The sequence below is a fragment of the Camelus bactrianus genome, chromosome 8, assembly GCF_048773025.1.
Source record: "Camelus bactrianus isolate YW-2024 breed Bactrian camel chromosome 8, ASM4877302v1, whole genome shotgun sequence".
Taxonomy (NCBI): Eukaryota; Metazoa; Chordata; class Mammalia; order Artiodactyla; family Camelidae; genus Camelus; species Camelus bactrianus.
The window spans coordinates 1,524,944-1,550,658 of record NC_133546.1 but is presented as its reverse complement, the minus strand read 5'-3'; the positions used below and the strand labels follow the sequence as shown (position 1 = coordinate 1,550,658).

Here is a 25,715-nt window from a genome sequence, read left to right as displayed (position 1 = left end):
TTTGCTTCCATGGGGTTGGACCGTTACCCACGGTGAAAAGGGAGGACCTTGGCCGGTGTCTCCACGTTCTGTTTTCCTGAAGCCCGAGAAGCCTGCTTTCTCAGAGTGCCTCCCGTCCCCATGCTGACCGTCCCCGGGTCCTCATTCGTGGCTCCTGTGCTCCTGTGGCCCAGCCCTCTGACGGCGATGACGTGGCTGAGCGCCGGCTGTGCACTGGCTTCTCGCAGCGTGGCCTTACCTGCTCGTCACGGCAGCACTGCCCCCTGTCTGGGTCCAGACCAGGCGTGGCAGGAGGGGCCCAGAGCGCTGAGGGGCTGCAGCTTTCACCTGCAGGGCTTCCCAAGATGGAGCCAGGTGCAAAGTGACTGATGGCCCCGGGGACACTCCCTGCCCCAGATGGCAGTGCACCTCGTGGTCTGAGCTCCGTGGCCCCTGGAAAACCTGCAGACGAGACTGCCGACCCCGCCCCCTCACTCCTGCGGGACCTGAGGCTGGAGAAGCTGTACAGGCCCATGAGTAGGTCAGTGTAGACCATTTACCCAGTTTTCAAACAGTAGGAGGGGCCGCGCTCCCGGACTCGCGGGTAACCTTGCCGGGAGCCAAGGAGGAGACTTCAGCGGGGCCCCTGAGAGGGGTGCTCACTGGAAGCAGCAGGGGCTCTGAGAATAAAAATGCTCTTGTCTCCTCTTCTGGTATTAAATGAAGCAGACATTGGAGATGCGGCGTGTCTGGTCCTCGTCCAGCCTCAGAAAGAGCCTCCCGGGAGATATTTATGGACAGAGCATCAGCGTAAGAGCTGAGGGCAGCCCTCACCAGTGGAGCACGCGTCGGTGGAGACGGGGGACCCGAGGTGTCGCATCCCTTCCCGCAAGGAGCCCCGTCCACCAGGCCCGCGGTCCATGCATGGGTGACAACGGGCTGAGGCTCCCGGGGACGTCCTCTGGGCTCTGCTCCTGCCTCTTTGGGTCCTAACTACAAGTGACTTGACGGAAGTAAGAAGGCATGTTTGCTTTACTTGCGGGTACACGTTTGGAAGGAATTGAGAGCAAATACCTTGAATAGCAAAGAGTGTCCCAGAATACTTGCGCAGGCTGGAGTGGCAGGCTCAACCTGCCTTGTGCACAGAGCGCCAGGTGCACAGGTGTCTGGGAAGGTGCGGAAGGTGACAGTCACTGCCAGCAGCCATGGTCCCCAGTGGGCAGAGATCAGTGTTTAGGTGGAAACAGCCTGGGGTGTTGGAGCTGACATCATCGTCGTCTGCGTTGTCACCGTTACTTTTTGTGGACCCTGGTGCCAGCCTTGGTGCTCAGAAGCTCAGGTGACCAGCTTGGCCTGGGGTCGTGGCCCCCACCCTCCAGACTTCCCTGACCCGTCTGGTCGCCCAGGTACAGACAACGTGAAGACGGCCACCCCTCCCTGTGAGGTCTGCCAGTCACTCCAGGTCACCGGACGTCACCCCTCCCCCCACTTCCTCCCAGTTTCTCTGGCCTCATCCCACCCTCTTCTGTGACGCAAGCCCCTCTTCTGTCCTGGGACTCGGTGAAGTCTCCCCGCTGCAGGCCAGGTCTCCTCCCACAGAACTCTGCGCTCCGTGTTGGGCTTGGGCCTCTGACAGTTTGATCTGCGCTGGTGTCTCTCATGCTTTCCCGGAGACGTATCCATAGTCCGAGGGGCTGGGAGGAGCCGACGCTCCATTGGGTGGGTCCCCTGGGCACCAGGGTCGTAGGGTTTTCCGTGGAGCCCCAGCGGGCCCAGTCACGTGTGTCAGTGGCTGCCAAGGAAGCCAGTGGTTGGTCCAGCTGCACTGACAGAAGAAGATCTGAAGGTCAGAGAAGTAGGTGGCCTCATTCTGTGCCATGCTGTCACCCACACCCAGGGATGTGCCTCTCATTCCGGACATAGCGCTTCAGGGAGGATAAAACAGGCCTGGTCGATTTTGGCCGTTTCAGGACCAAGGAGGACACACCCTGACAGCGAGGGCCGGAGGGCATGTGTGGACAGGCTGGTTTCCAGAGGACGCCGGGGCGGAGTGGCCGACAAGCTGGCCTGCGGAAGAGGAACAGACTTCTTCAGTGTGGCCCCGAAGTGATAAAGGGTGGAAGCGGTCCGCACGGTCCCCGTGGGAGCTCTGTAGCCCTGACTCAAGTCTCAGCCGGGAGGTGGTGATCTCCTCGTCATTACAGGCGTCCGAGCACCGCCGGGCGGCAACGTAACCATTACTTACGTGGACGTGACTTTGACGTGTATTCCTAAGCAGTGTGAGCCCTCGCCCTGTCAGGCCCCTCCCTCCACGCAGGCCGGGCGAGGTGCCATCCCGGTGCCATGTAGCGGGTCTGGCGGTTCCTAGTCTTTGTCTCCACCCCCGCAGCATCACGTCCCATTCGCCACTGCTCAGACGGGCCCTCTGGAAGGTCTGGGTGATGAGCCCCGGCACCAAATTTCAGAGACTTTCTGAAACGCCCGGGAGCCGGAGCCTCGGGTGCTGTTAAAAGCTGTTGTCTTGGTGCGTACGGTCGAGTGATACCATTCGCCACGTGAACACATTTAAGGGTGAATTTTTAAGAAGCTTAACAGGATACTGACACTAGTGCGTAGGGAGTTTTTCACAAGTGGAGGTGTGGCAGGAAGTGCGGCGGTCACACCTCAGGGGAGGCACTGCTCAGGTTTGCCCTCGGCGGGTCGGGTCCGTGGGCCCGTGTGCTCAGGGGACAACGTCTCACCGTCGTAGGAGCTGAGAGGCAACATCCGCGTGCACTGCCGGCTCCGCCCTGTGCTGCCCTTTGATGATGAGTTCCGTGGTCCAGGTTCACAGAACAGGTAATTTGCTTTTGCACTGGGTGTGTGTGTGTGTGTCTTTTAAGGAAAAAAATATGAAATTGGCAGCAACTCCCCACCCCTCCCATTTTCCTAGCCCTGGTCCCAGAGCAGCCTGTTCTCATCCGGGCGGGGCCGCTCTCCCTGGCGCAGCCGCCTTGGTAATGACGAGTGGGGTAGGTAGCAGACGCTCTGGAACGTGGCTACAATGTGGCTAAAACGTCGGAGCAAGAAAGGTGTGCCATGCGGGGTCTGCTGCCTGGGGGTCAGGCTCCTTTCTGGGGTTAGCAGGGCCAGGCTCTTGGCGGCCCTTTCCCTGGACGGGGAGCATTTTTCTTGGTTTGCTCCAGACCCTCCCAGGTGCCCGGAGGGGATTATTAAGGGTTCGGCTTGTGCTTCTGACTTAGAGAAAGCTTTGATGGTATTGACGAAGAACACGCAACCGTCTGAAATCTGTTTACTTGAAAAATCACACTTCTTTCCCCAGTGAAGCAAACCCCCCACGGAAGTCTGCACTCCACCACCCGCCAGCAGCTCCGGATCCTAGGCCCCCGCCGGCTCCGTGCTCCGCGTCCCCGAGGCGGGCCCTTCGGGGGTCCACGCCTGCCCCCATAGTTCTGCTCTTGGGGCTTGACTCTTATCCCAGGGCCTCCCCACATCCTGCCCACACCCCCCTCCTCTTCAGGGCCTCGCCCGCGTCTCACCCACCTTCCTGTAGTACAGTTAACACTTGCCTTTGGAAGGTCTTTAGGAAGCCCTTGCTCAGCCTGGTGTGAAACAAACCTTTGTAGCCAACAGAAAGCAATTGGAAACTTTTTCCTCCAAGACTTTCATTTTGCTGCCTTAGTGCTGAGCGTGCCCCGTTGACCAGCCCTGACAGCCGGGTGCAGGGGAGCCCACGGTCAGTGGGGCAGAAGTGTGATGTTCTTGTGAGTGTGGTATTCACAGGTTGCCTTGCACACTACTTATCTGCTTCTGATTTACCAGCCAAAACCAGACTCACAGACACAGAGCACGGACTGCGGGGGAGGGGCGGGGGGGTTAGGAGTTGGGGGTTAACAGCCACACACGGCTCTGCACAAAGCGGATGAACAGCCGCCTCCTGCGCAGCACAGGGAACCACATTCAGTTTCTTACAATGAGCTGTAATGGAAAAGAATCTGAAAAAGTTACATACATGTACAACGGAATGGCTGTGCTGTACACCTGAAACTGACATCGTGCACCAACTACACTTCAGTAAAAAATAAAAGAAAAACATCTCGTGTGCTGCCTGATAAGGCAGCTTCCCGCCATCTGTGGTTACATGGCTTTAAATGAATAAAAGTTAAACAAAATTAGAAACGTGGCTCCCCAGTTGCAGTGGCTGCACTTCAGGCGTGGAGCTGGGCAGTTCACGGGACACGACGGACAGTGCGCTCCTCGGGGCTGTTCAACCTCTCACAAGTGCACGTGAGGCTTCATGAACTATTTTTATGCCCTTGTATCATTTACATTATTTGATTTTAGTTTGGAAACCTGTTATCTCTCTCTGGACTCATAGCTGCCTTCAGAGGCCCAGGTCCATGGTAAAACTTCCCTTCTGCATCTCTCGCCCCCAAGACTCTGACCCAGGCTGTGCCTGCAGGAGGGACTAGGATGTCTGTACCCCTCCCACACGACACGCTGGGGGATAGAAAACACCAGAGGGAGAGAAAGAGAAAGTCTCAAGAGAAAGTAACAGGGAGAGGGGAGAGGAAGATAAGAAAGGGGTGGAAAACAGAGAAGTGGGAGACGGTGTCAGGGGACGGGGAGCGGGAAGGAAACCCGTGGCCGGGGAGGGAGCGGATACGGGCAGCAAGGCCGCCGGGATGCACAGTTTGAATGTCTCTTTGTCCCCGCAGCCCTGTGTCTGGAGCAGTGGCCCATGCCGTGGATGATGTAAGTGACTCCCCTAACAGGTTCTGTTTGGAAACTTTCCGTCTGGTGCTTCAACTGTTTCCCTGGTTCTTCTGCCGCTGAGAGCGGCTCCGGGTCTGAACGGGTGTAGAACAGCTCCTCCTTCACGCGCGGCCTGCTGGCCAGCGCGGCCGCTCCAGCCCCGCGGCTCCCGGGGCGCCGGGGTGCTCCCCCCACGCCGGGCCTCGCCGCCGTGAGAGTGAGGACGGTCACTCCGCTCGCTCACTGCCCGGCCCCCGAATCAGCCCGGGCCCCTAGGACTGAGCCCTCAACTTGGAGCCCAGGGAAGGAAACACAGGTGAGGTGCGACCAGGCCAAGCAGGGCTCTGCGGTTTCGGACCGAAGCAGGCCCGCCTCCCGGGAGCCGCGGCTCCGCGCTCCCCTGGAACTCACACGCTTCTCGTCTTTGTTGAAAAGGCCTCGCAGCAGCAGTGAGGACCCAGACGTGGTCTCTAGACACGGGGGTCATCATGGGTTCACGTGTGTCGGGTGGGCCTGGACACGGCTGTGCCAGACAGCGAGGGGGCGTCGGGGGCAGGGGTCGTGTCGCAGAGCGCGGACCCACCTAGTGGGACGCCCGCGGCGTGGGCAGGACGGGGGGCTGAGAAGGTGGCCGAGGCAGGCTGGCACACACACTCGTGTAGGCCTTCGGTTCATAATCGTCATGACTTGTACACCTCACTCTCTCCCTTGGAGCCTGCTGGAGCACCCTCCGTTAGCCTTAAAAACGAGACAGAAAGAATTAAACGTTACGCGGCTCTTCCCACATGAAATGCACTTCAGGGAAAATGAGCCGTTGAGGGAGTTTTTCTAAGGAGCAGATTCTAGAATAAATTCAGAGTAGATGATAAGAGTAGAAGGTCGCCTTTTGGGGGGCAGCGCCCTTATAAGGAGAGAGCAGAGCAGGGCGGCTCTCTGTCCAGCGGTGGGGGCAGCCAGGGCCAGCCATCTGCGGCTGGAGGGGACGCTCAGCAGAGCACGATCGTGTTGGCACCATGATCTCGGGCGTCCAGCCTCCAGAACAGTGAGCAGTAAATTTCTGTTGCTTATAAAAAAAGAAGGAAAACCCCGTTTGAAACCCCTCATGGCTCTAGATAACAGCCATCAGCAGGTGTTAGACCCCAGGGGCTGATGAGGTCTTTACAGTGGGGGCGGGGGCCCCTCTCAACCCACTGACAGTGTGCCTCGGGGACACTGGGGCCTGGACATGGTGCGGCAGGCCACCCGCAGCCCTGCGTGGCTGACCCTGCCGCCAATCGAGCCTTGGCCTCCATCATTTTAAAGGAGAGGCAGCCAAGTCAGAGTGAGGGACATCTCACGGGACAAAGGACCTGGTCCCTCCAGCTGATGAGTAACCTTAGTGGACGGGAGTGGGGGTGCCTCAGACAAGAGGGGCTGACAAGCCTCGGAACACCAGGGCTGGTCCTCCTTTGAACCTGACCTGGAGGAGCCGCTGGAAACGCATTCTGGAGACCACCAGGGAAATGTCACGTGTATTGGCTGGTGTCAACTTTATAAGGTAAGATTAATGGCACAGAGCTTATGTTAAAAAAAAACCCCAGGTGTCCTGAAGGGGATTGTTGGGTGTCCCTGCTGCAGGGTGTGAGGGCTTCGGGGGGAGGGGTCATGATCTGAAGAAATAGTGGAGAGACTCCCTGCTGGTCTATGTAGGGGTTTGCTGTCCTGAGTCTCTCCTGTGGCAGTGGGCGGCAGCGGGCCGTCTGCTGCCCATGGTGAGGGCTCCCCAAATGTGTGGCTGTGGCCCAGGAAGGGAGTGTTGATTCTCAGCATTAAAGCAGCATCTTTCCAACTTTCAAACTGACGTCTAAAGACTCACGTTGCCCGAGGAGGAAGCCCAGAAGAGGAGGAAGGGGAAGAAAGGGAGTCAGAACGGTTCTTTCTTAGTGACAACATGCTGACCATGGCAGGCAGATGCCAGACTGGTTGGAATCAGAAGGCTGATGACTGAATTTCCCAGGACATCGCCCTGTTACCTCACCACCAGCCAGAGGAAGGTCATGTCACAACTCAGTAACAAAAAGATAAACAACCCAATCCAAAAATGGGCAGGAGTCCTAAGCAAGCAAGTCCCCAGTGCAGACACAGACGGCCAAGAGGCCCATGGGAAATGCTCAGTATCGCTTATCATCAGAGAAGTGCGATCAGAACTACACTGAGGTATCACCTCACACCAGTCAGAATGGCCGTCGTTCAAAAGTCCACAAATGACAAATGCTGGAGAGGCTGTGGAGAAAGGGGAACCCTCCTACACTGCTGGTGGGAATGCAGTTTGGTGCAGCCACTATGGAAAACAGTGTGGAGATTCCTCAAAAGACTAGGAATAGACTTACCATATGACCCAGGAATCCCACTTCTGGGCGTATATCCAGAGGGAACTCTAATCCGAAGAGACACACGCACCCCAGTGTTGAAGGCAGCGCTATTTACAATCACCAAGACATGGAAGCCACCTAAGTGTCCATCGACAGACGACTGGATAAAGAAGTGGTGGCATATATATACCGTGGAATACTGCTCAGCCATGAAAAAGGATGATGGCATTTGCAGCAGCCTGGATGGACCTGGACATCGTCATACTGAGTGAGGTTTGCCAGACACAGAAAGAAAAATTATGGTGTCACTTATATGTGGAATCTAAGAGAAAAAAAAGAAAAGAAAAAGACACGAACTTATTTGCAAAACAGAAACAGACTCACAGATGAAGAAAACACACTTGTGTTTACCAGGGGGAGAGAGGAGGTGGGGGTTAAGTTGGGAGTTTGGGGCTTGTAGACACTAACTGCTATGTATAAAATAGATAAACAACAAGGTCCTGCTGCACAGCACAGGGAACTACATTCAGCCCCTTGTAATGGCCTATAGTGAAAAGGAACATGAAGAGGAATGTGTATGTGCATGTGCACATGCAGGTGTGATGAGTGACTGTGCTGTACACCAGAAACTGACGCACCATTGTAAGCCGGTTATACTTCAATAAAAATTAAAACTTCAAAAAGGAAAACAAAAGTCCTTACTGGTTAGATATACAGACTGAGATCGAACGATGCGTTGTCTGATATTTAATTAAAAACACGCCAGAGCGCACGGAGGTGGGCTGAGTACGAGCGTATCCCGGACAAGACTGGCCGAGAGTCGAAAGGCTGGGGGACGGCGCGTTCAGCTGCTTCCTCCGGGCGGGTGTTTGGGCGTCTCCATAAGGAAAAGGCGTTGGGCGGAGGCTTCATTCTAGCTTTGTGGTGCCTGCCGCAAAGTGAGTGTAGAGAGCACAGGGAGTGCTGGCCTTCGAGCGAATGTTGGTCGTTTCCGTTGAACGCGGAGGTCGCGGGCCCCTGGCGCACAGTGACGGTTCTGAGGTGCCTTCACGTTGAGCTGATCTCCAAGTACCGTGCACTTTCCCCCAAGGCCTGTCGTCTGAGTCAGTCTCATGGTGACATGTCGGAAACTTCAGCAGCTCTTTTTAAAGTAGTGGCAGTGGATGGAGTGATGGCTTTTTTTTTTTTTAACAAAGAAGCCTTGAAAACTGTTGTTGCTTATTATACAATCCCTCTGACAGAGTCTCTGGAAATAAGCACTTTAAAATCTCGCTTTAAAGGAGTTTTCCTCCTATCGTTCGATACACTGTGTGTTGCCTGGAGGACTGGGATGACTGAGCCGAGCAGGAGGAGGCCAGTTAATTCTCATTATTAGGGATTTGAGTTAATCGGAGGACTTGAGCTCGTTTTACTACCCTCGCCTTTTATGGGTGAAGACGTGGAGTATTTGTGGTCAAGTTCCCGCCTTTTCTACGTCCCCAGCTCTGAGGGCACCTGGCCGCTGCGGGAACCGTCCACGGGAGGGCGCCCCGGCGGCTGAGCCCCCCCGGGGTTCTCTGTTACCGACAGTCTGCACCCTCCCTGTCAAATAGCCACTGCGTCTTCAAACTCAGAAGTTTGAGGGTTTAAAAAAATATTTCACCCATCAAAATAAGATAAAATTTCTTTCGATTGGAGCATTCTGGATTATGTTTCAGAAAATCAGCAGCATCTGAGTCATTTTTTAAGTGAATAGACCTGTTTGCTGAAGGGCTTCCTGTCGGCCGATCTGCTGAAAATGTGAGGGTCTGTTCTGGGACACTGTAACCCTTGGCTTCCGCGTTATGTTTTTATTTCCAAAAGTCTAAAGAGAGTTTGATTTTGTATGGGATGTGTAAGTCAGCACTTCATTTCAATTTGTAATCTAATTCCACACTTACGACTCTTGGATTCAACCTGTAAACACATCAGCCTCAGACGGAGAGTCTGGCTTCTGCCCTGCTTCTCGGGGACTGTAGCCTTGGTCACCCATTTGTGTTTGTCATTTAACTTACATCCGCTGGTTTGATAATCAGATGCGGAAGAACAGTTTCCTGGTTCAGCTGCACTGTCTCTGGGACAGCACGTTCGGATCTCAAACATAAACTTCCCAGGGCGAGGTCCTGATTGTCCCCTCTGATGGCCTTGAACCCGACAAGCCCTGTGCTGCCTCCGAGCCTCAGCACCTGCCCTTCCCCCACCCAGGCGCTCTTCCACCCGCACATGCTCACCTACTTGTCCTCTGCGTTCAGCGTACGCATCGCGGCCTCAGAAGGGCCTTTCCTGGTGTCCGTCCAACGGGGACCGCTGTCTTCACATGGTCTCACCACATCTGTGTTCTTCTTCGTGGTCCTTAATGGCACTTCCTGTCATTCTCTGTCACTTATTTGTTAAAACTGTCGGCATCGCTGGGCTGTGGCTTGGCCGGGCAGGTGTGTGTCCTTCTGTTCCACCTGAGACTAGGTTCTGGATGTGGCACAGACATCTCTCCCTACGTATCTGTCATGTGAGTGACCAAAGGGTGACACACGCACTTCTAGCTTGTTTGTTTGGGGGCAGGTTATCCTCAGAGACTGACTGCTTTTGCCAATAATTTACTTAACCCAGGTTCACTGTGGGAATGGAAATAATTCCGTAAGTCAATAGCATGCAAGATAATGTCTCTTAAAAACCCAGTAAAGAAGTGACACCTTCCAACCAAGTGAGGCGACTCACGCGTTGTTCCAGACACGCGGACATGAAAGAGGGGAAGTGCAGGTTCAGTCGAGGGGAGCCTTCCTGGGAGGTGGTCCTCAGAAGAGGCAGCCTGGCCAACAGTGCACTGGTGTCCAGATGCCACCAAACCAGAGTCCTCGTGGCTGCAGCTGTGGCCAGAGCCTGTGGCTGGATCGACGTCTTCCCCGTGGTGGGAGATAGTGCCCCGGGACTGCGGCTCCCGGGAGAGCTGCCTGTGTGTGACCGGGCTCCGTGGAGGAATGGACTCCAGGTCAGTGACGCCCCAGAGAGTCAGCCTCCTGGGGGACTACCACACTGGGGCACAGGCACGGCCTCCCGTGGTCGTCAGAGGGGGCCGTCCCAGTCGGTCGTGGCAGCCGTGTGCCACGATCCACGACCTGGCCACTCACCCTACCACACCCAAGAGGCCAAAGCCACTGTGACCAGTGTCTGTCCCCATTTGTTCCCTGAAACTGTCCGCTGAGGTAGCCAAGGACCCCCAGGGACACGTCCGGTGGGTCACTTGAAATCAGGACGTAAGTCACCCCTCACTTAAGACTGCACACACCGCCTCACTCACGCCTCCTTAAACTTCCCCTCTGGCCTCAGTGATTTCATCTGCTCCCTCTTGTTGAGTTTGCGTTTTGGAAATACTTTTAAGGCTGTGATGTCAGGAGTAAGCCAGGCGTGCCTGAGGCTGGGGGTGGAGAGACCCGCTGGCGGATGGCTGGGGCCGCTCCACTGGCCTGCGCGCTGACGAGGCCCCTGGCAGGCGAGGCGGCCAGTGTGGAGGGGGCACCAGGCAGAGACGCTCCAGGGAAAAGGCTGAGTTGACAATCGATTGCAGCCAAGGCTAACGATTCCTAGAGCACTGACCTCTGATTATGAGACGGCGGAGGCTCACCTCGCCGGTGATTCAGCGTTGAGCACCAGGCGGCCCTGCAGTGTCCGAGTGCGGCTGCATCCTCTCCCCCAGCTGCCCAGGATCCGGCTGGCTTTCAGCGGCAAATAACTGACTAACAGCCACAGCCTCAGAACAAGCAGGTGCGGACTCCACAGCCCGTGCCTTTAAAACTGCCACCTGAAGACAAGCGCACAGCCTCCAAGTTGCGAGTTACGCTTTATTCGGGGGCCTTACTGTGGACTCGAGCCCAGGAGACAGCCTCTCAGGAGGGGCTGCTCTGGCGAGGCGAGGCGCGTGGGGCGGGTACGTGGTTTTACTGAAAAAAATGTAGTCGAACATCAAAAACTTACTGCTGAACACAAAAACAGCATCTCAAGTTAACAGTTTTAGTGCTTTTCTGTGTATGGGGAGACGCAAGAGTCTGGGCTCGCTGACATCGCTGCGTTCCGCGCACCTGAACTGTTCAGGGCCGGTGTCCTCCTCTTTCTCCATCCTGAGTCCCCGCGGGGGCCCAGCCCGGGGCTGCTTGGCTGACACCTTGAAGGCAGGCAGCATTCGTTCTTTACTGGAATGGCAGGCAACGTTTTTTTGTCCACAAAACCCAGATACGCCAGTTTTGGGACATGTATTTATTTTGCAGAGAGATATGTCATGCAGGTGACGACGGGGCAGTTACGACTGTGGAGCAGCCAGGCTTCTGCAGGCTGCGCGGCGCTGTGGCCGTGTGGCATGGAGATCCTTCTCTGCCCGGGGCTCTGCTTCACGATTGGCATTTTGTTTGGAATTGGAGCCGCTCAGAAGATTACTTTCCCTTTGCTTGGTGAAACCCAGGTGCATTTCTTGCTGAAATTTCCTTTGCTTCTCTTCACATAGGATGTCACTGAAAAAATAGTTCAGCAAGATCAAACGTTGATGCTTTTGAAAAACAAACCTTTAGTTCCATCAATTATAATTACACCGGTGTCCGAGTTGGAGCCCTTTTGCCTTATGAACATCTGAGCCCTCCTGGGAAGGTCAGGCCACCCGGGCCGCCTGGCCGGGTAACTTACAGGTGGGACCTCTGTGTTTCTCTGCTGATCTGACTTGTTGGTCAGGGCTTGGCAGACTCTCCCTCTGAAGGGCCGGGGAGTGAACACTGTGGTTTTTGGGGCCATATGTTGTCTGTCTCAGTGACTCAGCAAAGCTGTTGACTGAACCCCACAGGCAGTCTGTGCGCAGGGTGGGGCTGCGTCCCAGCAAAGCTCGTTACAGAGGAGGCGGCCGCCGGACTGGCCCAGGGCTGTGCTCCACCAGCCGCTGCTCGGTGTTATGAATGCAGCCCTGGCACAGAATGACCATTTTTTTGTTTGTTTGTTTGTTTACTCTTTTTTACTAGGAAACCATCCTGGTGGAATGCAGTCCTCCTGGTCACCCTTTGATTAATAAGACATATACCTTTGAAAGGTGAGTGCCTTTCACGATGGCAGGTGAGGCAAAGTAACGCAAATGTAAGCGCTGTGTCCGGGTTTGGCTAGTCAGTGGTACACGTTGTCCTGTCATTTTGACTAATTGCAAAAGGGCAAAGGCAGTTTGGTGGAGAAAGGACAGTGTTTTAGCAAGTGGTGCTGGAGCAGTCGGACGTCCAGAGGCAAAAGTGGAGTGAAGGGTCACCCACATATCATGCCTTTTGCAAAAATTAACTGAAATGAAAACTAGACCTAATGTGAAGTCTCACGCCATTACATTTTTAGAAGCTGATGCAGAAGAAAGTCTTTGTGACCTTGGGTTAAGCACAGAATTCTGAGAAACACCACCAAAAGCATAATCCATGAAAGAATCAAAATGAAAAGCTCTCGTTTTGTTTATGATACTATCTGGAGAATGAGAAGACGAGCCACACACAGGAAAGAGTGTTTGGAAGTTGCACGGTTTATAAAGGACCGGACCCAGAGTATACTGAGCTCTCCTGAAAACAAGGGCATGAAGCACCGCAAGTTCCTGCACAGACGCCGGGGCAGAGAGCGAGGCCGAGATGGTGGCTGTTTGGGAAACTTCTGGAAATGCCCCTGAGAGCACAAGATGCAGCTACACGTGTAGCAGAGTGGCTGAAAAACCCCAAAGCAGACGGGCCGAGTGCGCCCGCCCCTCAGGCGGTGCGGTGAACACAGACCGCCTGTCCGGCAGCCCCCCCCCAACCCCGGGTGTTTCCCCAGCACGCTCACACCGCCTCCCATGTAACTGGCAAAAACTGGGAGCAACACAAGTGTCCTTCAGTGGGAGGGTGTCCGGGGGGCTGCAGCCTGCAGGGAGGATGGACTGTGGCCTCGGGCAAAGTAAGCCAGACCCAAAGTTCATTCAGATTCGTCCCTTTACAGAAATTTTGGAAAAGACAAAACTCTAGCAGCTACCAGCGGTGGGGCTGGGCAGGGGTGGTCTGCAAGGAGGCTGCACAAAGGAATTCTGGGTGAGGACGGAGCGCTAGCAAGAAGACTGAGCCCTAAGTACTGTCGACGGAAATAAAGGGCACACCTAGAAGCTGAGAGCTGTTTTATTTGGTGGGCCTCCCGGGGACTCGAGCCCAGGACACAGCCTCTCGTGGTAGAGACAGTTCTGCCCAGCAAGGGAGGGGCCAGGACATATAGGAATTTCTGGCAACAAAGGCCAGGTAGTTGGAACATCAGAAGATTAGTATTAATGTAGAAATCCAGACATCTCAGGTTAAGGGATTTAGCGCTTTTCTGTGTGTGGGAAGGCGCAAAGGTCTGGGCCACTGAAATCACTCCTTTGATTTGCACCTGGCCGTCCAGGGCCAGCGCCCTGTGCTTCCCCATCCTGAGTCCCCTCAGGGGGCACCACTGGGGCCACCGCAGAGCCCGGCTGCCTGCTGGTCTGCGTGCTGAGTTCCCTCCGCTCGCGGTCTGGGGCGGCGGTCGCCGCTGATGACGTGACGGCCGCAGCGTCCTTGTTGACTGGTGTGGCTTGTTTTTGTTCACAGAACCTTTTAAAATACCTTGCATTTTTCAAAGAGACTTTAAGATACTTATCAGTCAGTTGTGATATGTGGACCCTGATTCAGTCAGACAAACTACTAAACCATTTTTAAAAAGCCAGTGCTGGAGTCATTCTATTAACATCAAAGTAGATTTCAGATTAATAACGTTACCAAGGAGTAAGAGGGTCGCATCCTAACAGCCCGGGGACCAATATTAAGAGAAGTAACAGCCCAGAGGGAATCACAGAGCTTCAGCACACATGAAACAAACGCTGACTGAGCCCAGGAGACAAGTGAACAAACCCCCAGCCGTAGTCGGAGGTGGGAGCCCTCCTCTCTCAGCAACTGACGGACGAGAGCACGGGAGCCAGTAAGGACATGCGTGCTTAGCAGGCAGGCTCGACTCACGCTGAGAGGTCACCAGCCCCTCCGACGTGGCGAGGGGCCCACGGGTGACCCCCATGTCTTGCATGCTGTCTGGGCAGAGCCCTGGGGCCTTTAGGTCGGAAGAGAGACGGCGTCTCCATGCGGCCGCCCTGCTGAGTGAGGCTCCGCGTCTTCTCATGCGGTGGGGCCAGCTCCGCGCACCTCCAGCTGTTTTTCTGTAACAGCGTGGAAAGCACTTCTCATGCAAGGACTAGGTAAGAAATTCAAGGACGTGCACGCCGCACTCTGTGTACTCTGCTCATTTTTTCTTCTCCATTTTTGGGGCACTTTGTGTGCTGGGGTAGCAACCTTTCATCTGTGATGTAAGCTGCAGCTAGTTTTCCCAGGTTGTCGTTTGTGGTTTTTTCTTTGCTTGTGATATCTTTTAGCCGTGCAAAAAAAAAGTTCTTTTCCCTTTAACACAATCATAGTTAGCAAGGCTACCAGGTGGTAGGCGCATGTAGCCATGTGTGTCAGTGCTCTGTGGATTGATTTTTCACAGGAGCCAAATCTCATGACCCATTTGGAGTGTGTCCTTGAGCACAGGCTGAGGAAGGCATCCAGCTTTATTTTTCCCAAAAATCTGTCCAGTCACCTCAACCCCACTTGTTAAAACACGCCTTTTCCCCACGAATCTGGGGAGCACCCTTTCTCGTGAGGGCTTCGCCGCGTGCACGCTTGTCAGTTCCCAGTTCTCTCTCCTGCCCGTGGCCGGTCCGTCCGCCCACGTGTCCTGGCCACGCTGCCCCTGCGCCGGCCTCGCAGCTGCCTGAGACCCGCCCTGCTGCCCTTTCCCCCAGGGGCTTCCTCTGTGCTCTGCTCCTTTGTTTTGCTAAATACATTTTAAAGTCAAATTGTCTAGCACCAGAAAAACACTGATAGTATATGTGGTATTTTAGGGGAGAATTCAGGTCAGTTTATAAACTAACTTTGGAAAAACTATCATCTTCACGGAGCTGAGTCTTCGTATCCAAGAACACAGTACTGCCTGTCTTTTCACTTACTCATTTAATTCTGTGTCTTTCAGGGGTTTTTTTCCTGGTTTTCTTCATGAAGGATTTAGACACTTTTTTCCCTAGCAGGTAGAGGATCTTTTCCCCATCACATTGATGAACTCATTTTGTTTGCATACGTGAAAGCTACTGATTTTTGTACGTGAATTTTGCATCCTGCTACTTGACTAAATTCTCTTACTGGTTTCGTAATTTCCTTCATATTTGGTTTTGGACTGCCCCGAGGTCCGGCCATATGACCTCCAAGTAGCCAGTTGGACCTTCTGTTCTGTGACTTCCATGTCGCCGCATTGGCTAATGGTGACTCCACACGATGTGGAGCCAGCGGGGCAGGTGGCAGGACTTGGACCTTTCCCTCATGTTGAGAAAGGCTTCAGTGTCTCTTTAAGTAAGATGTTCAACGAAGCCTGGAATATTTACTGCTCAGAAGTTTGCTGTCCCTGTGTGTCTCATACATTCAGCCAGCTGCGATGATTTTTAAAAGCTGATGGGAAGAATAAACGCATTGGAGAACAGGAGAGACGCGGGCCCTCCCCTTTCCTGGATGATGCTAAGGAAGTGCTGTTCATTTTTCCAAGTGTGACAGTGGTAACCTGGTGATGATTTTTACAAGAGTCACATCCTTTAGAGATATGTAGCGGACATTCACGGATGACCTGGACGTGACGTCGGTTCCAGGGCTCCCGGGCGGGGCGGGAGGGTTCGGGTGAGGTCAGGAGTGGTGCCTGATTACAGGAGCTGGTGGTGCACAGCTGGACTCATTCACTGTCCTTCCTGCTTGGTATTTTGGTGGGATTTTTTGGGTGAAAAGTTGAAGTATTTAAGAGCTCAGCTCCATCCCACTTGCTCTAAATGCCCTCTAGCCACGTGTGGAGCAGCATTTTGTATTTTGTAAGGAAAGCCCGGAGGCTTAATGTCAGTCCTGCTTCTAGAGATGAGCTGGATCTCCGGGCTGTCAGTACACATTTTGAAGATGACAGGAGAGAAAATTTGGTTCCAGCTGAACAAAAACCTGCAATTCAGAAAGCTAAGCTTGAATCAAAGCACATTCAACTGGAACATGGCTAACCACCGGCTTTGTCAGAGCTGGGCAGCGTGGCCCGGACCCGGCTCCCCAGTGGAGGCCCAGTCTCGCTTCCCGCCGTGCCGTGACCTGCAGCTTCTGGACGTTACTTCCCACTTGGGTTTATGTACGTGTTTGTAAACACAGAACCGCACCGGGTTCCCCTCCCAGAGCCGGCGTTCCGGTCCCGTGATGCGTGGTAATGTTCAGCCCAGCCAGCCTGGGGTCTAGGAGAATGGTATTTTTAAGAGCTTAAGCGTAACAATTAAGTATCACATATCAAACGTTGCCTGAGTGTGATTTTCTCATCGTTGTTGTTGGACCCGCTGAGCAGCGTTAACTCAGTTATGGGGTAATTACATGGTGTCTTTTCTTCCTTCTTTTCTTGCTTTTTCTTTCTGCTTTGCAAGCATCTGTAACTTTGCTCCATTTTTAATAGCAGAGGAAACCATTTTTCGCTCTTCCTTAACCTCTGTTAGCTTGAAAAGTAATAAAATTAATCTTTCTTTGTTTAAAAAACATGAATCTTGACCGTACTGGGAGGTTCACATGAGAAACACGTAAGGACGCTTCTTAGGATACTGAAGTAACTCTTTCTCTTCTAATACTGCATCACTTTCCCTTTGCCTCTCAGAGTCTATGGCCCAGCAGAGTCTCAGAGAGCAGTATTTGAAGACGTGTGCCCCCTCCTCACGTCCTTCCTAGACGGGTGAGTGAAGACGTCAAGGTCGATTATCACCATCACATGTAAATGTCAGTGGGTTTCATTTGAGCTGCAGGCTGAGAGGTTAGCATCCGAGTCTGAGCGTCTGCTGTGAGTGTGGAGCAGGTCCGTGGCCTGGGGTGGCTGAGGGCCCGTGGCGGGGAAGGAGGAAGCATGGTGTGAGGAATAATTGTTAGGTGAGCACGGGCACCTTGGGTCCAGGTGGTACTTTAGGTGCGTGATGTGCGGACCTCAGACTGAGGGGGCAGCCGCTTCCTCCTCTCTGGGATTCCTGGTACATTCCTGGATTTTCTAAAGCCTGTTAAGGATGTTGACACTAGACCGAGGGGCTTGTCCCTTTGGGAACGAGCCTTCCACCCATGGAACCGACTCCGGGTTTCTAAGGCAATGGTTGTAACCAAGGAATGAAAGTCACTTTTTTAGCAATGAAGTGAACAGGTCTGGGACTTAACTAAGACACAGCAAGCCAGGACTTTCCACTTCAGAGTAATTTGAAGAATATGGTTTGGTTGGAGATGCCGACATCGAGCGTCCTGAAGAAGACATGTTTGTGTTTGCCCAGCAGAGGCTTCAGCCAACTGGGAGCTGTAATTACAGTGCTGGGCTCCAACCACAGGGCTCGGGCGTCTGACATCACGGGGGTGGCTGAGGCTCGTGACCCCAGAGGTCGGGTCAGCAGGGGACACGTGTCGCTCTCTGCACACACCCACATGCCCACCCCTGCCCCCGCCAGCTACAATCAAGTCTCTGCCTCAACTCTGTTTCCGGGATACTGGGATTTTTATATCCACCCAAGAAAATTCTTCCAGTGAAAATGATAGGAGAGTCTCTCTTTTTAAAGTAGGCATCTTTTCAGGAAGCAGATTCCAGAAATAAAAAATGGCATCGTGGTTAAGATGATCGCTGCCCGAGCTGCTTTTCCACTACAAATATGAAACAGATGGCATCTTTTCAGTCCCGGCTGCCTTCTTCCTACACTTGGAGGTGGTTTGAAAGATCCCTTTAAAGGCTAATTTGTCCTCTGCAGTCAGACATCCCCCCGGCCCCCGCCCACCAAATACCTCCACGTCTCAGGGAGGGCATAAGAGCTGCAGTGCTGGAGGTTTTGTTATAAACACCCTGAGATCTTTTACTTCTGGAAGGAAAAGCATGTGGGGTGGTAGCTGAGGGGCCTGGATGGGTTTTTGCCCCCCCATTTGGTTTCCATCTTCTTTTTGTTTGAATGGAACAGTCAACCTTGGGGTCAGACCTCCTGGATCTCCGGGGCTTCTGTATCCTGCTCGAGGTGTGAACCCATCAGATACTCTCCAGGGCCGTGTTGTCAGAGTGACACCCTGGTTTGACCGGGGGACGGAGGTGGCGGTACCTGGGTTAAACAGTCTGATTAGAATCAGAATCTCCAAGGGCAGGGCCTGTGCTTGGATCTTTATCTCCCAGGTGACAGTAAGAGGGGATGGTCGGGGCTCAGCCTTAGCCGCCCGTGGGCCAGGCTCACCTGCACCTTCATGGCCAAGATTATCAGTGTATGTTGTAAACCTCTTTCAAATACTCTTCAATGTTTTACATCTTCTCAGTGACGTTTTGGACTAAATAGCACAACTGGGGAAAATTCAGGGACCCTCCAGGGGTCCTTGTCTTCTGTGAAGTGAGTTGCACTAAAATAACCCCAAACTGTCGGACCGCAGGGGGCTGGGGGGGGCTTGAGGGGGGCGTCCACACAGTCTGGCTGAAATGAACACCCCAGGCCCTTGGAGAAACAGAGTGAGAGAACACGTTACAGCCTTAAGCGTATCCTAGTCGGCAGTGCTAGCGATCATAAACGTGATGGGGAAGTGGTTTTCAAACAGCGAAAGAAAATATGGCGACTGTTTTATCATTTCACACACGCTTTACTTAGCCTGATGTTCTGAAGAGGAACTCACTTCAGGCAACCCCGACACCGCCCTGAAAGTTGGAATGAATGGAATTTAGGAGCCTGGCTCAGGCTGGGGTCCCAGCAGGGTCTCCCCTGTGGGGCGGGGGGACACCGAGAAGTGGGCATCACTGAGCCGCGTGTGTGTGTGGACGTGGATGTGGTTTAATCCAGTGTGTGACCAAACAATAACAGGGGTGGGCTGTGCAGAAGCAGCGGTAGTCGCCGACAGCTGGTTTCCAGGACCTCGAAGTGCAGTGCGTCAAGGCTTCTCACCCCAGGGAACGGTCTCTCAGCACCAGGCGCGGCGCCAGACCTGTGTGTTCTTCTCTGCACTGAAGTCTGGCTTGGATTTCAGGTACAACGTGTGCATCATGGCCTACGGGCAGACGGGGAGCGGGAAGAGCTTCACCATGCTGGGCCCGCGTCCCGAGCAGGACCTGGCCCTGCCGTCGGGACCCCACGGTCACCTAGGAATCATCCCCAGAGCTGCTGGAGAAGTGTTCAGGTACCGAGGCGGGGCAGTGGGGGAGCCTGGCATCGGTGGTCGCCTCTTCCCTAGGGCGGGATTTTGGGGTTTTGCGCTAAGTATGTAGTATCTTTGTTTTTAAACTAATCTACAGTCTGCATGTTGTATTTTAAAACTCGAAACAAAATAAGACATGTAGTTGTCGTTTTGAGAGCCCGGGTGGGTTTTAAAGAGGTCATGGTCAGGCCTTAGTCGGGAGGCGTTATTCGAGTGGAATTGACTCAGTCTTCCCTAAGATGGAACAAATTTTAAAACAAACAAGTGCGGTTACTGGGACGGCTCTCAGGGTCTCTGCGGTCCGCTCTGGGCTTCCGTGCGGGCATCGCGCTCGTCGTGGTGGCTTCTGAGTCACAGCTGTGTGGCCTCCAAGCCTGTTTACCCAGTACGTTTAGAACGCGAAGGGTACCGACGGCCGAAATCGTCGACTTAGACATAACTCAGATAAAATAACTTTGTTCCCAAGACAGCGATTTACTCTGCAGTTTAAAGAGGACAGATCAGGAGTTTGGGATGAACAGATACGTATTACTGTGTACAAAGCAGATAGACAACAAGGACCTACCGTGTAGCACAGGGAACTATATTCAGTTTCTTGTAATGAGCTGTAATGGAAAAGAATATGAAAAAATATACATATATATGAATGTGTATACAGTGTAAATGAATCGCTTTGCTGTACACCTGAAACTAACGTTGTAAATCGACTACACTTCAGTTAAAAAATAAGAATTAAAACAAGTAATGAGGGTGCCCCTTCTTCCTGCAAGGCCTTGGTTAGTGAGATGCTGCCCGGCGCTGCTGGGCCACGAGTTTTGCTGAACGTTTTCTAGGACTGCAGTCCCCTCACGTTCAAAGCCAGTTGATTAACCACTTTCTCTGTGGGGTTATCTGAGCTCCCCTGGTGGCTGAGTCTCTTGTGTGTCCCTCCCCACCCCTCCTCCAGGCTTATTGCAGAAAACCCCTCCTGGCGCCTGGAGGTGGACGTTTCCGTAGTGGAAGTTTATAATAACGACATTTTTGACCTTCTGGCCAAAGACGGCTGTGCTGTGGTGTCCAGGGCGAAGCGCCAGGTGCTGACAACCACGGAGGGAAAGAAGGAGGTCTCTGGGCTGACCCGAGAGTGAGTAGTCCAGGTGCCAAGCTCCCGGGCAGCGGCACCTCCGGGGGCCCCAGGGAACCAGCCGCCTGAGCCGGTGCTCCTTGAGAGGTGGCTCCTGGTGTCGCACTGCGTAGTGTGCGCTTTGCAGCTTTCAGTTTGCCTTCTGCTTTGTGTTTTTTCTAATGGAGGCCCTGGGGATCGAACCTAGAACCTCATGCATGCTGAGCACGTGCTCTGCTACTGAGCTGTTCTTATCCCCCTGAAGATGATCTCTGTAAAATCACAAGCACAACAGACTAGTTACTCCGTCAGAATCTCTTCTTTAAGGGTCGATGGGACAGGTGTTATCCCCGCAGCCCGGCTGATGAAACAGCTGTGGCGAAGTCACACCGCGTGCCCCGGGGACGCGGCTGAGCACAGGCGTCCTTGATTCCCACCTGTAATGTCCAGGTTTCACAGAATACGCCCCTGAATCACCCTGTGAAAAACCACAGCTCCTATGCTGATTCGATACACTCCTTGGAGTTCTGTGTCCTTAAATCCGCCCTTGTGAGTCCGGTTTGCTGCAAGCAGGGACCGCCTGACTGACAGCACAGGGAGGAGCTGCGCAGCCTGTCCCGGGGTCTCGGAGTCCGACAGACTGATTCTAACATTTGAAAAAACCTCAAGGAACTCATGCGTTTCACCATGAGAGTTTACACACGTTAACCAAAGCTGTCAGCTTCTGACTATAGACAGTGGGATCGAAATCCTATCTTCTGCAGACCCGAAGCTCTGATTAGCTGTCAGGGCTCATCGATTAACACAGGAAAGCAAATTAAATGTTGATTTCATGCATTTGATGAAATTTGATTGATAGACAAAATACTTAAAAATCTTGGGGTCCTGAGGGGACCGTAAATAAGAGAATCCCCAAGTTGAAAACTCTGGGAATCTCCACTTGGTTCCAGAGCAGCTGATTATGTCCGGGTAAAGCAATTAGAGGCGCAGCTAGTCAGTCAGGCCTCATAAAACTGTCATGTTTGATTCAGCGTGTTGAATTTTGTCTTAAGAAGAGCTGCTTTCCTGAGCGAGGTACACTCAGTTTGTACAAGGGGTTTCTGTGAGGCGGGTGCCCTCTGCAGTCACTGGGACTTCTGTGTCCCCTCTGCCAGGTCTGTCCACAGTGCCGTGGAGCTGATGACGCTCGTGGCTGCAGCTCTGCGGCTCCGGGCCAAGCAGGCCACCGCAGTGCATGCTGATTCGTCCAGGTCTCACCTGGTGATCACGGTGACTTTGACTGCAGCCGCCTCCTCCCGCAGCACCGGTGAGTGGCCCCGGTGCCCGGTCAGTTGCCCAAATAGAAATCTACATGAGAAGAAGAGAATCGTGGACGTGCAGGCTCTGAGGCGCCACGCGGGACCGAGGGAGGAATGGCAGCCACGTGGTTGGACGGTCCGGAACCCAAACCCAAGAGCCACGGGGATCTGGGCTGAGAGAAGAAAGGGTGGTGGGTGGGATGGAGGAAGCCGCTTTGCTACATCAGATGCAGCAGAGGAGGAAAAACGGCATGTTTTCACTTTGGAACCTGACGCGTTCACCAGGAATGACACTCTCTTTGTGGCTGAGGTTAGAAGGTTACAGACCAGTGTATGAGATGATTCCTGTTACGGGAGAGTCGGGGTCCCTGGGGCTTTAAGGGTCAGAAAGTCCAGGGCAGTGCACGTCGGGCCACCTGAGGCGGTGGGAGCACAGACGCCACCCACTGTGATCGGGCCCCGTCACCTCCCAGTACCTCCAGGGTGAGGTCTGGGGCCTCAGCCTTGCTCTCAGTGACGCAGACCGCAGGGCAGCCCTGGGCCTTGGGGGCTTTAACCCTAGAAAGGCCCCCTCAGGCCAGTGCGGGCTAACACTCAGTCCGCCTTGTCACGGCCTCCAAGGTGGCCCAGGCAAGTGGCGGGGAGGAGCAGGGTCACCCGGCCCCCTAACCGCCCGCCCGCGGGACTCGCCCTAAGCAGCCTGGGACCCAGCAGTGCGCAGGGAGGGCCAGGCAGCGCGCAGCCGTGCGCCAGGGCCTGGCTCTTCCTGCCGGGCACGCAGATCCACAAAGGAAAAGTCTGCGCACTCGTGGGCAGTGCGCACCAGAGGCATTTCATGTTCTTTTTAAAACTGACTTACATGTATTTTCCTTGCTTTCTACAGGGGGTATTCACTATTCTGGTTTTTTTTTTAATTGCTTAAAAACCTCTGTTTAGAAATAACACATGATGAAATTGATACAGACGTCAACGTGAAAAACACTGTGTCGGGCTTTTGTGGAGGATTAAAAACAGAAACTGTAGAGCTGATTTGTGTAGGAGAGAATAGATTTTTCAGACGGGGATTGTTAATGTCGTTACCAAATCTAGGAAACCGTATCCAGTTTTCCTGGGACTAACTAGGTATTGGTTCACCTTTTAACCATGAACAATGGTCTCTCCCCACTGCTCTTCTGTGTTTTACCCAGAGGAGGCCCTCACGGTCCGAGGGCCCCTCTCCCCCACCATCCCGTATTTAAGAGCTGGGGACTCCAACTGGGGTCTTGCACCCCACGCCATACGGGCCTCCGGGACGGAGCTGGGAGCATTCAGCACAGGTGGGAGGCATTGGGGAGCTTGGAGGACCGTCTCTCTTCTTGTGTCTCTTGCCACCTCCCCCTACCTCCACAGCAGACCGGCAGTCAGACCAGTCTCCCCCCGCGGAGCTCCGTGGCCCCACGCCCCAGCGGCCGGCCCCAGGGAGGAGACCAGGAGCAACCCGCACAGTCTCGTCCGTGTCCCCAAGGACCCGAGGACTCGGGCAGGGGTCCCAGGGCCCTGGCGGACAGGTGCTCTCCAAGCTGCAGCTGGTGGACCTGGCGGGTAGCGAGTGCGCCGGTGAGATGTGAAGCCTTCCCCCCGGGTGACCTGGGGATGCAGGGTCCAGGCCGTGAGCGAACGGGGAGCCCCAGGCAGATGCTCTCCCACCCATGTCTGTCCTTGTGGATTGCTGTCTCACCACCGCAGAGTGCATGTCAATCCAACACATGTCGTCTGGGGGCATCTGGCAGCGCAGGGGCCCCAGGTCCAGTCAGTGCCTCCCCTGCCACGGAGGTGGTCAGGGACATAAATATGATCGGGGGTCTCCTCCACGCTTTCCTGGGAGGTCTCCGTTTTGCTTTGCTGATTCACCTGGATGTCACCCAGCATTTGTGCAAATCCCATGTCTGACTGGGTCTCTGCACTTCCCCAGGTGTGTCTGGAGTGACCGGATCGGCCCTGCGGGAGACGTCGCTTATAAACCGGAGCCTGGCGGCCCTCGCGGACGTGCTGGGGGCGCTGTCGGAGGGCAGAGGCCACATCCCGTACCGGAACAGCACGCTCACCCACTTCCTCCAGGATGCACTCGGTACCTCCCGCCCCCGCCACCGCCCCCAAAGAGGGGAAACTGTCCCCCTGCCCCTGGCCACACCTCCTGGGGAACTGCTGGCTCTCTGGGTCACTGCGTCCCCTCCCTCAGTATTTCTAGCGCGCTCGTTAGCAGCCGGCCTCCTCGCTGTCCTCGGGGCCACGTGCGCTGGTTGGTTAGCACAGCACGTGCACGACCTGCTCCCCCAGCTGGGCCCCAGGCTTCCACAGGCCCGCCTCCTTGCGGCACACGAGGGGTCCCCAAGGCGTGGGACCCTCTGAGCCCCACGATGCCTGCGAGCTGGGCTCTGCACCTGCAGGTGGGGACTCTTGGTTGCTGGTGCCAGGAACCCAAGTGAGTTCGAGTAAGTGCAGGTGACCCTTGGAGGTACTGAATCACCAGGCTGTGGGCTTGGGGCTTGGGGTGGCCTGACAACGCTGGCCTGCGCCTACTCAAGTTCCAGAGCGATGGCGCGGAAGTGGACGGGGCGCTCTGTCCTGCACCGAGACGCCCGCCCCAGCAGGCAGGTTCCCGCACTGAGCTCTCTGCCCGACCTCCCCCGAGGCAGCCCTGGCCCAGCTCAAGCCACACGCCCAGAGAGGAGGGTGGGGGCTCTCAAACCCACAGGACAGGGAGCTCAGGAGGGGAGGGGCTGGGGGCACCCCCAGGGTCTCCTACCAAGTTCGATGACAGTTAAGTCATGGGAAGCCAGTGGAGCTCATTCCATGGAGGAAAACACGGGGGAGGAGGATGGCATTGCGGGGAGCAGGGGAGGGCACAGTGTGCGCTGCTCGGCACCGCGGCCCGTCCAGGACGGCGGAGGGTGGACGTCCCAGGCTCGGGTCTGACTCCGCGCCCAGGCGCACCTGTTCTGGCTGCCGCCTCCAGGAGACGCCCTGGCCCCGGGCTGGTGTGCAGCCGGGGAGGAGCGCGGCTGGACCGTCTCCCGGCGTGTGTGGCCGCCACCTGGGCTCCGGGGATTTTAGAGATGCCAGTTTTTCGCTGGAATTCCTTCCAAATGCACATTGTTCTTTTCTTAAGGAGGCGACGCCAAGCTGCAGGTGATCGTGTGCGTGTCCCCCTGCCAGAAGCACGTGGCAGAAACACTGCAGAGCCTGGGATTTGGGGCCCGAGCGCGGCAAGTGGAGCGGGGCTGTCCAGCCCCCAGAAAACCCAGGTGAAGGCGGTGGGCGCACCGTGGGCTTTCCTCCCTTCACGTGCTTCCCAGCGGCGCCCGGCAACGTGTGCGCCCTGGAAATAAATGCACTTTGGACCTTGTAAAGCCCAGCACAAGCCTGCATGGACCGCCGAGGCAGCAGGCGCTCGGGAGAAGCAGGTGTGCAGGGGAGCCTCCCGGGCAGGAGAATTTGAGGGTGGGGCTCCCCAGGGAGCAGCACCAGAGCCAGTCATCCGCGAGCAGGATCTGAGCAGACCTGGGGTCTCGTGGTGGCTCCGTGTGTCCCCGACAGATTACTTGGCTCCTGAAGTCTGTTCCCTCATCCGTAAAAAGAGTCTGTGTTGGGGTGCCAGGCACACACACCCCACAAAGAGCAGGTGGCCAGGCGTCCTTAGTCCTCCTCGTGTGGGCCCCCCATGAGGACCCCCACGTGGACACACCCTTGCCCATGGGCACGACGCAGACATGTAGTGGGACCTGGGCCCTCAGCGCTGGGGGCTCCGGGAACTTGGAGAAGAAGAGAGGGCAGGTTTGCTTCCACTGACATCTGGCAGCCACGGGTGGGGACACACCACATGGCTATTTCTGGCCATGACACCCCGGCCAGTGCAGGGGCACCCAGCCCCATGTCCCTTCTGAGACGTGGGCTCCTCCACCCACCCCAGCTGCTGCAG

At 54.9% G+C, this 25,715-nt stretch overlaps 1 protein-coding gene and 1 long non-coding RNA gene across 11 annotated transcripts in view; one reads left to right on the top strand and one right to left on the bottom strand.

The window, feature by feature from the left end:
• The window catches only part of KIF25 (kinesin family member 25), a 44,532-nt gene that overhangs the window by 14,215 nt on the left and 4,602 nt on the right, over positions 1-25,715 (top strand). For 6 of the 10 annotated variants that reach the window (XR_012508440.1, XM_074367974.1, XM_074367976.1 and 3 more), the window contains 10 exons: positions 2,729-2,817; positions 4,698-4,734; positions 12,098-12,165; positions 16,830-16,904; positions 19,190-19,339; positions 20,304-20,480; positions 21,614-21,765; positions 23,147-23,353; positions 23,709-23,864; positions 24,906-25,041. Coding sequence is in view for 9 of the 10 variants with exons in the window: in XM_074367974.1 (XP_074224075.1) it covers positions 2,729-2,817; positions 4,698-4,734; positions 12,098-12,165; positions 16,830-16,904; positions 19,190-19,339; positions 20,304-20,480; positions 21,614-21,765; positions 23,147-23,353; positions 23,709-23,864; positions 24,906-25,041 (1,247 nt within the window). In the remaining variant the exon portion in view is untranslated. Of the gene's footprint in view, positions 1-2,728; positions 2,818-4,697; positions 4,735-9,566; positions 11,554-12,097; positions 12,166-16,829; positions 16,905-19,189; positions 19,340-20,303; positions 20,481-21,613; positions 21,766-23,146; positions 23,354-23,708; positions 23,865-24,905; positions 25,042-25,147; positions 25,201-25,715 lie in introns of those variants that run through there. The other 4 variants (XM_074367977.1, XM_074367978.1, XM_074367975.1 and 1 more) reach the window with 3 other exon arrangements.
• On the bottom strand, positions 4,378-9,466 carry LOC141578310 (uncharacterized). Its single transcript, XR_012508445.1, has 3 exons — positions 9,335-9,466; positions 7,104-7,407; positions 4,378-5,472 (listed from the first exon to the last, which is right to left on the bottom strand). It is a non-coding gene; the product is annotated as an uncharacterized LOC141578310 (long non-coding RNA).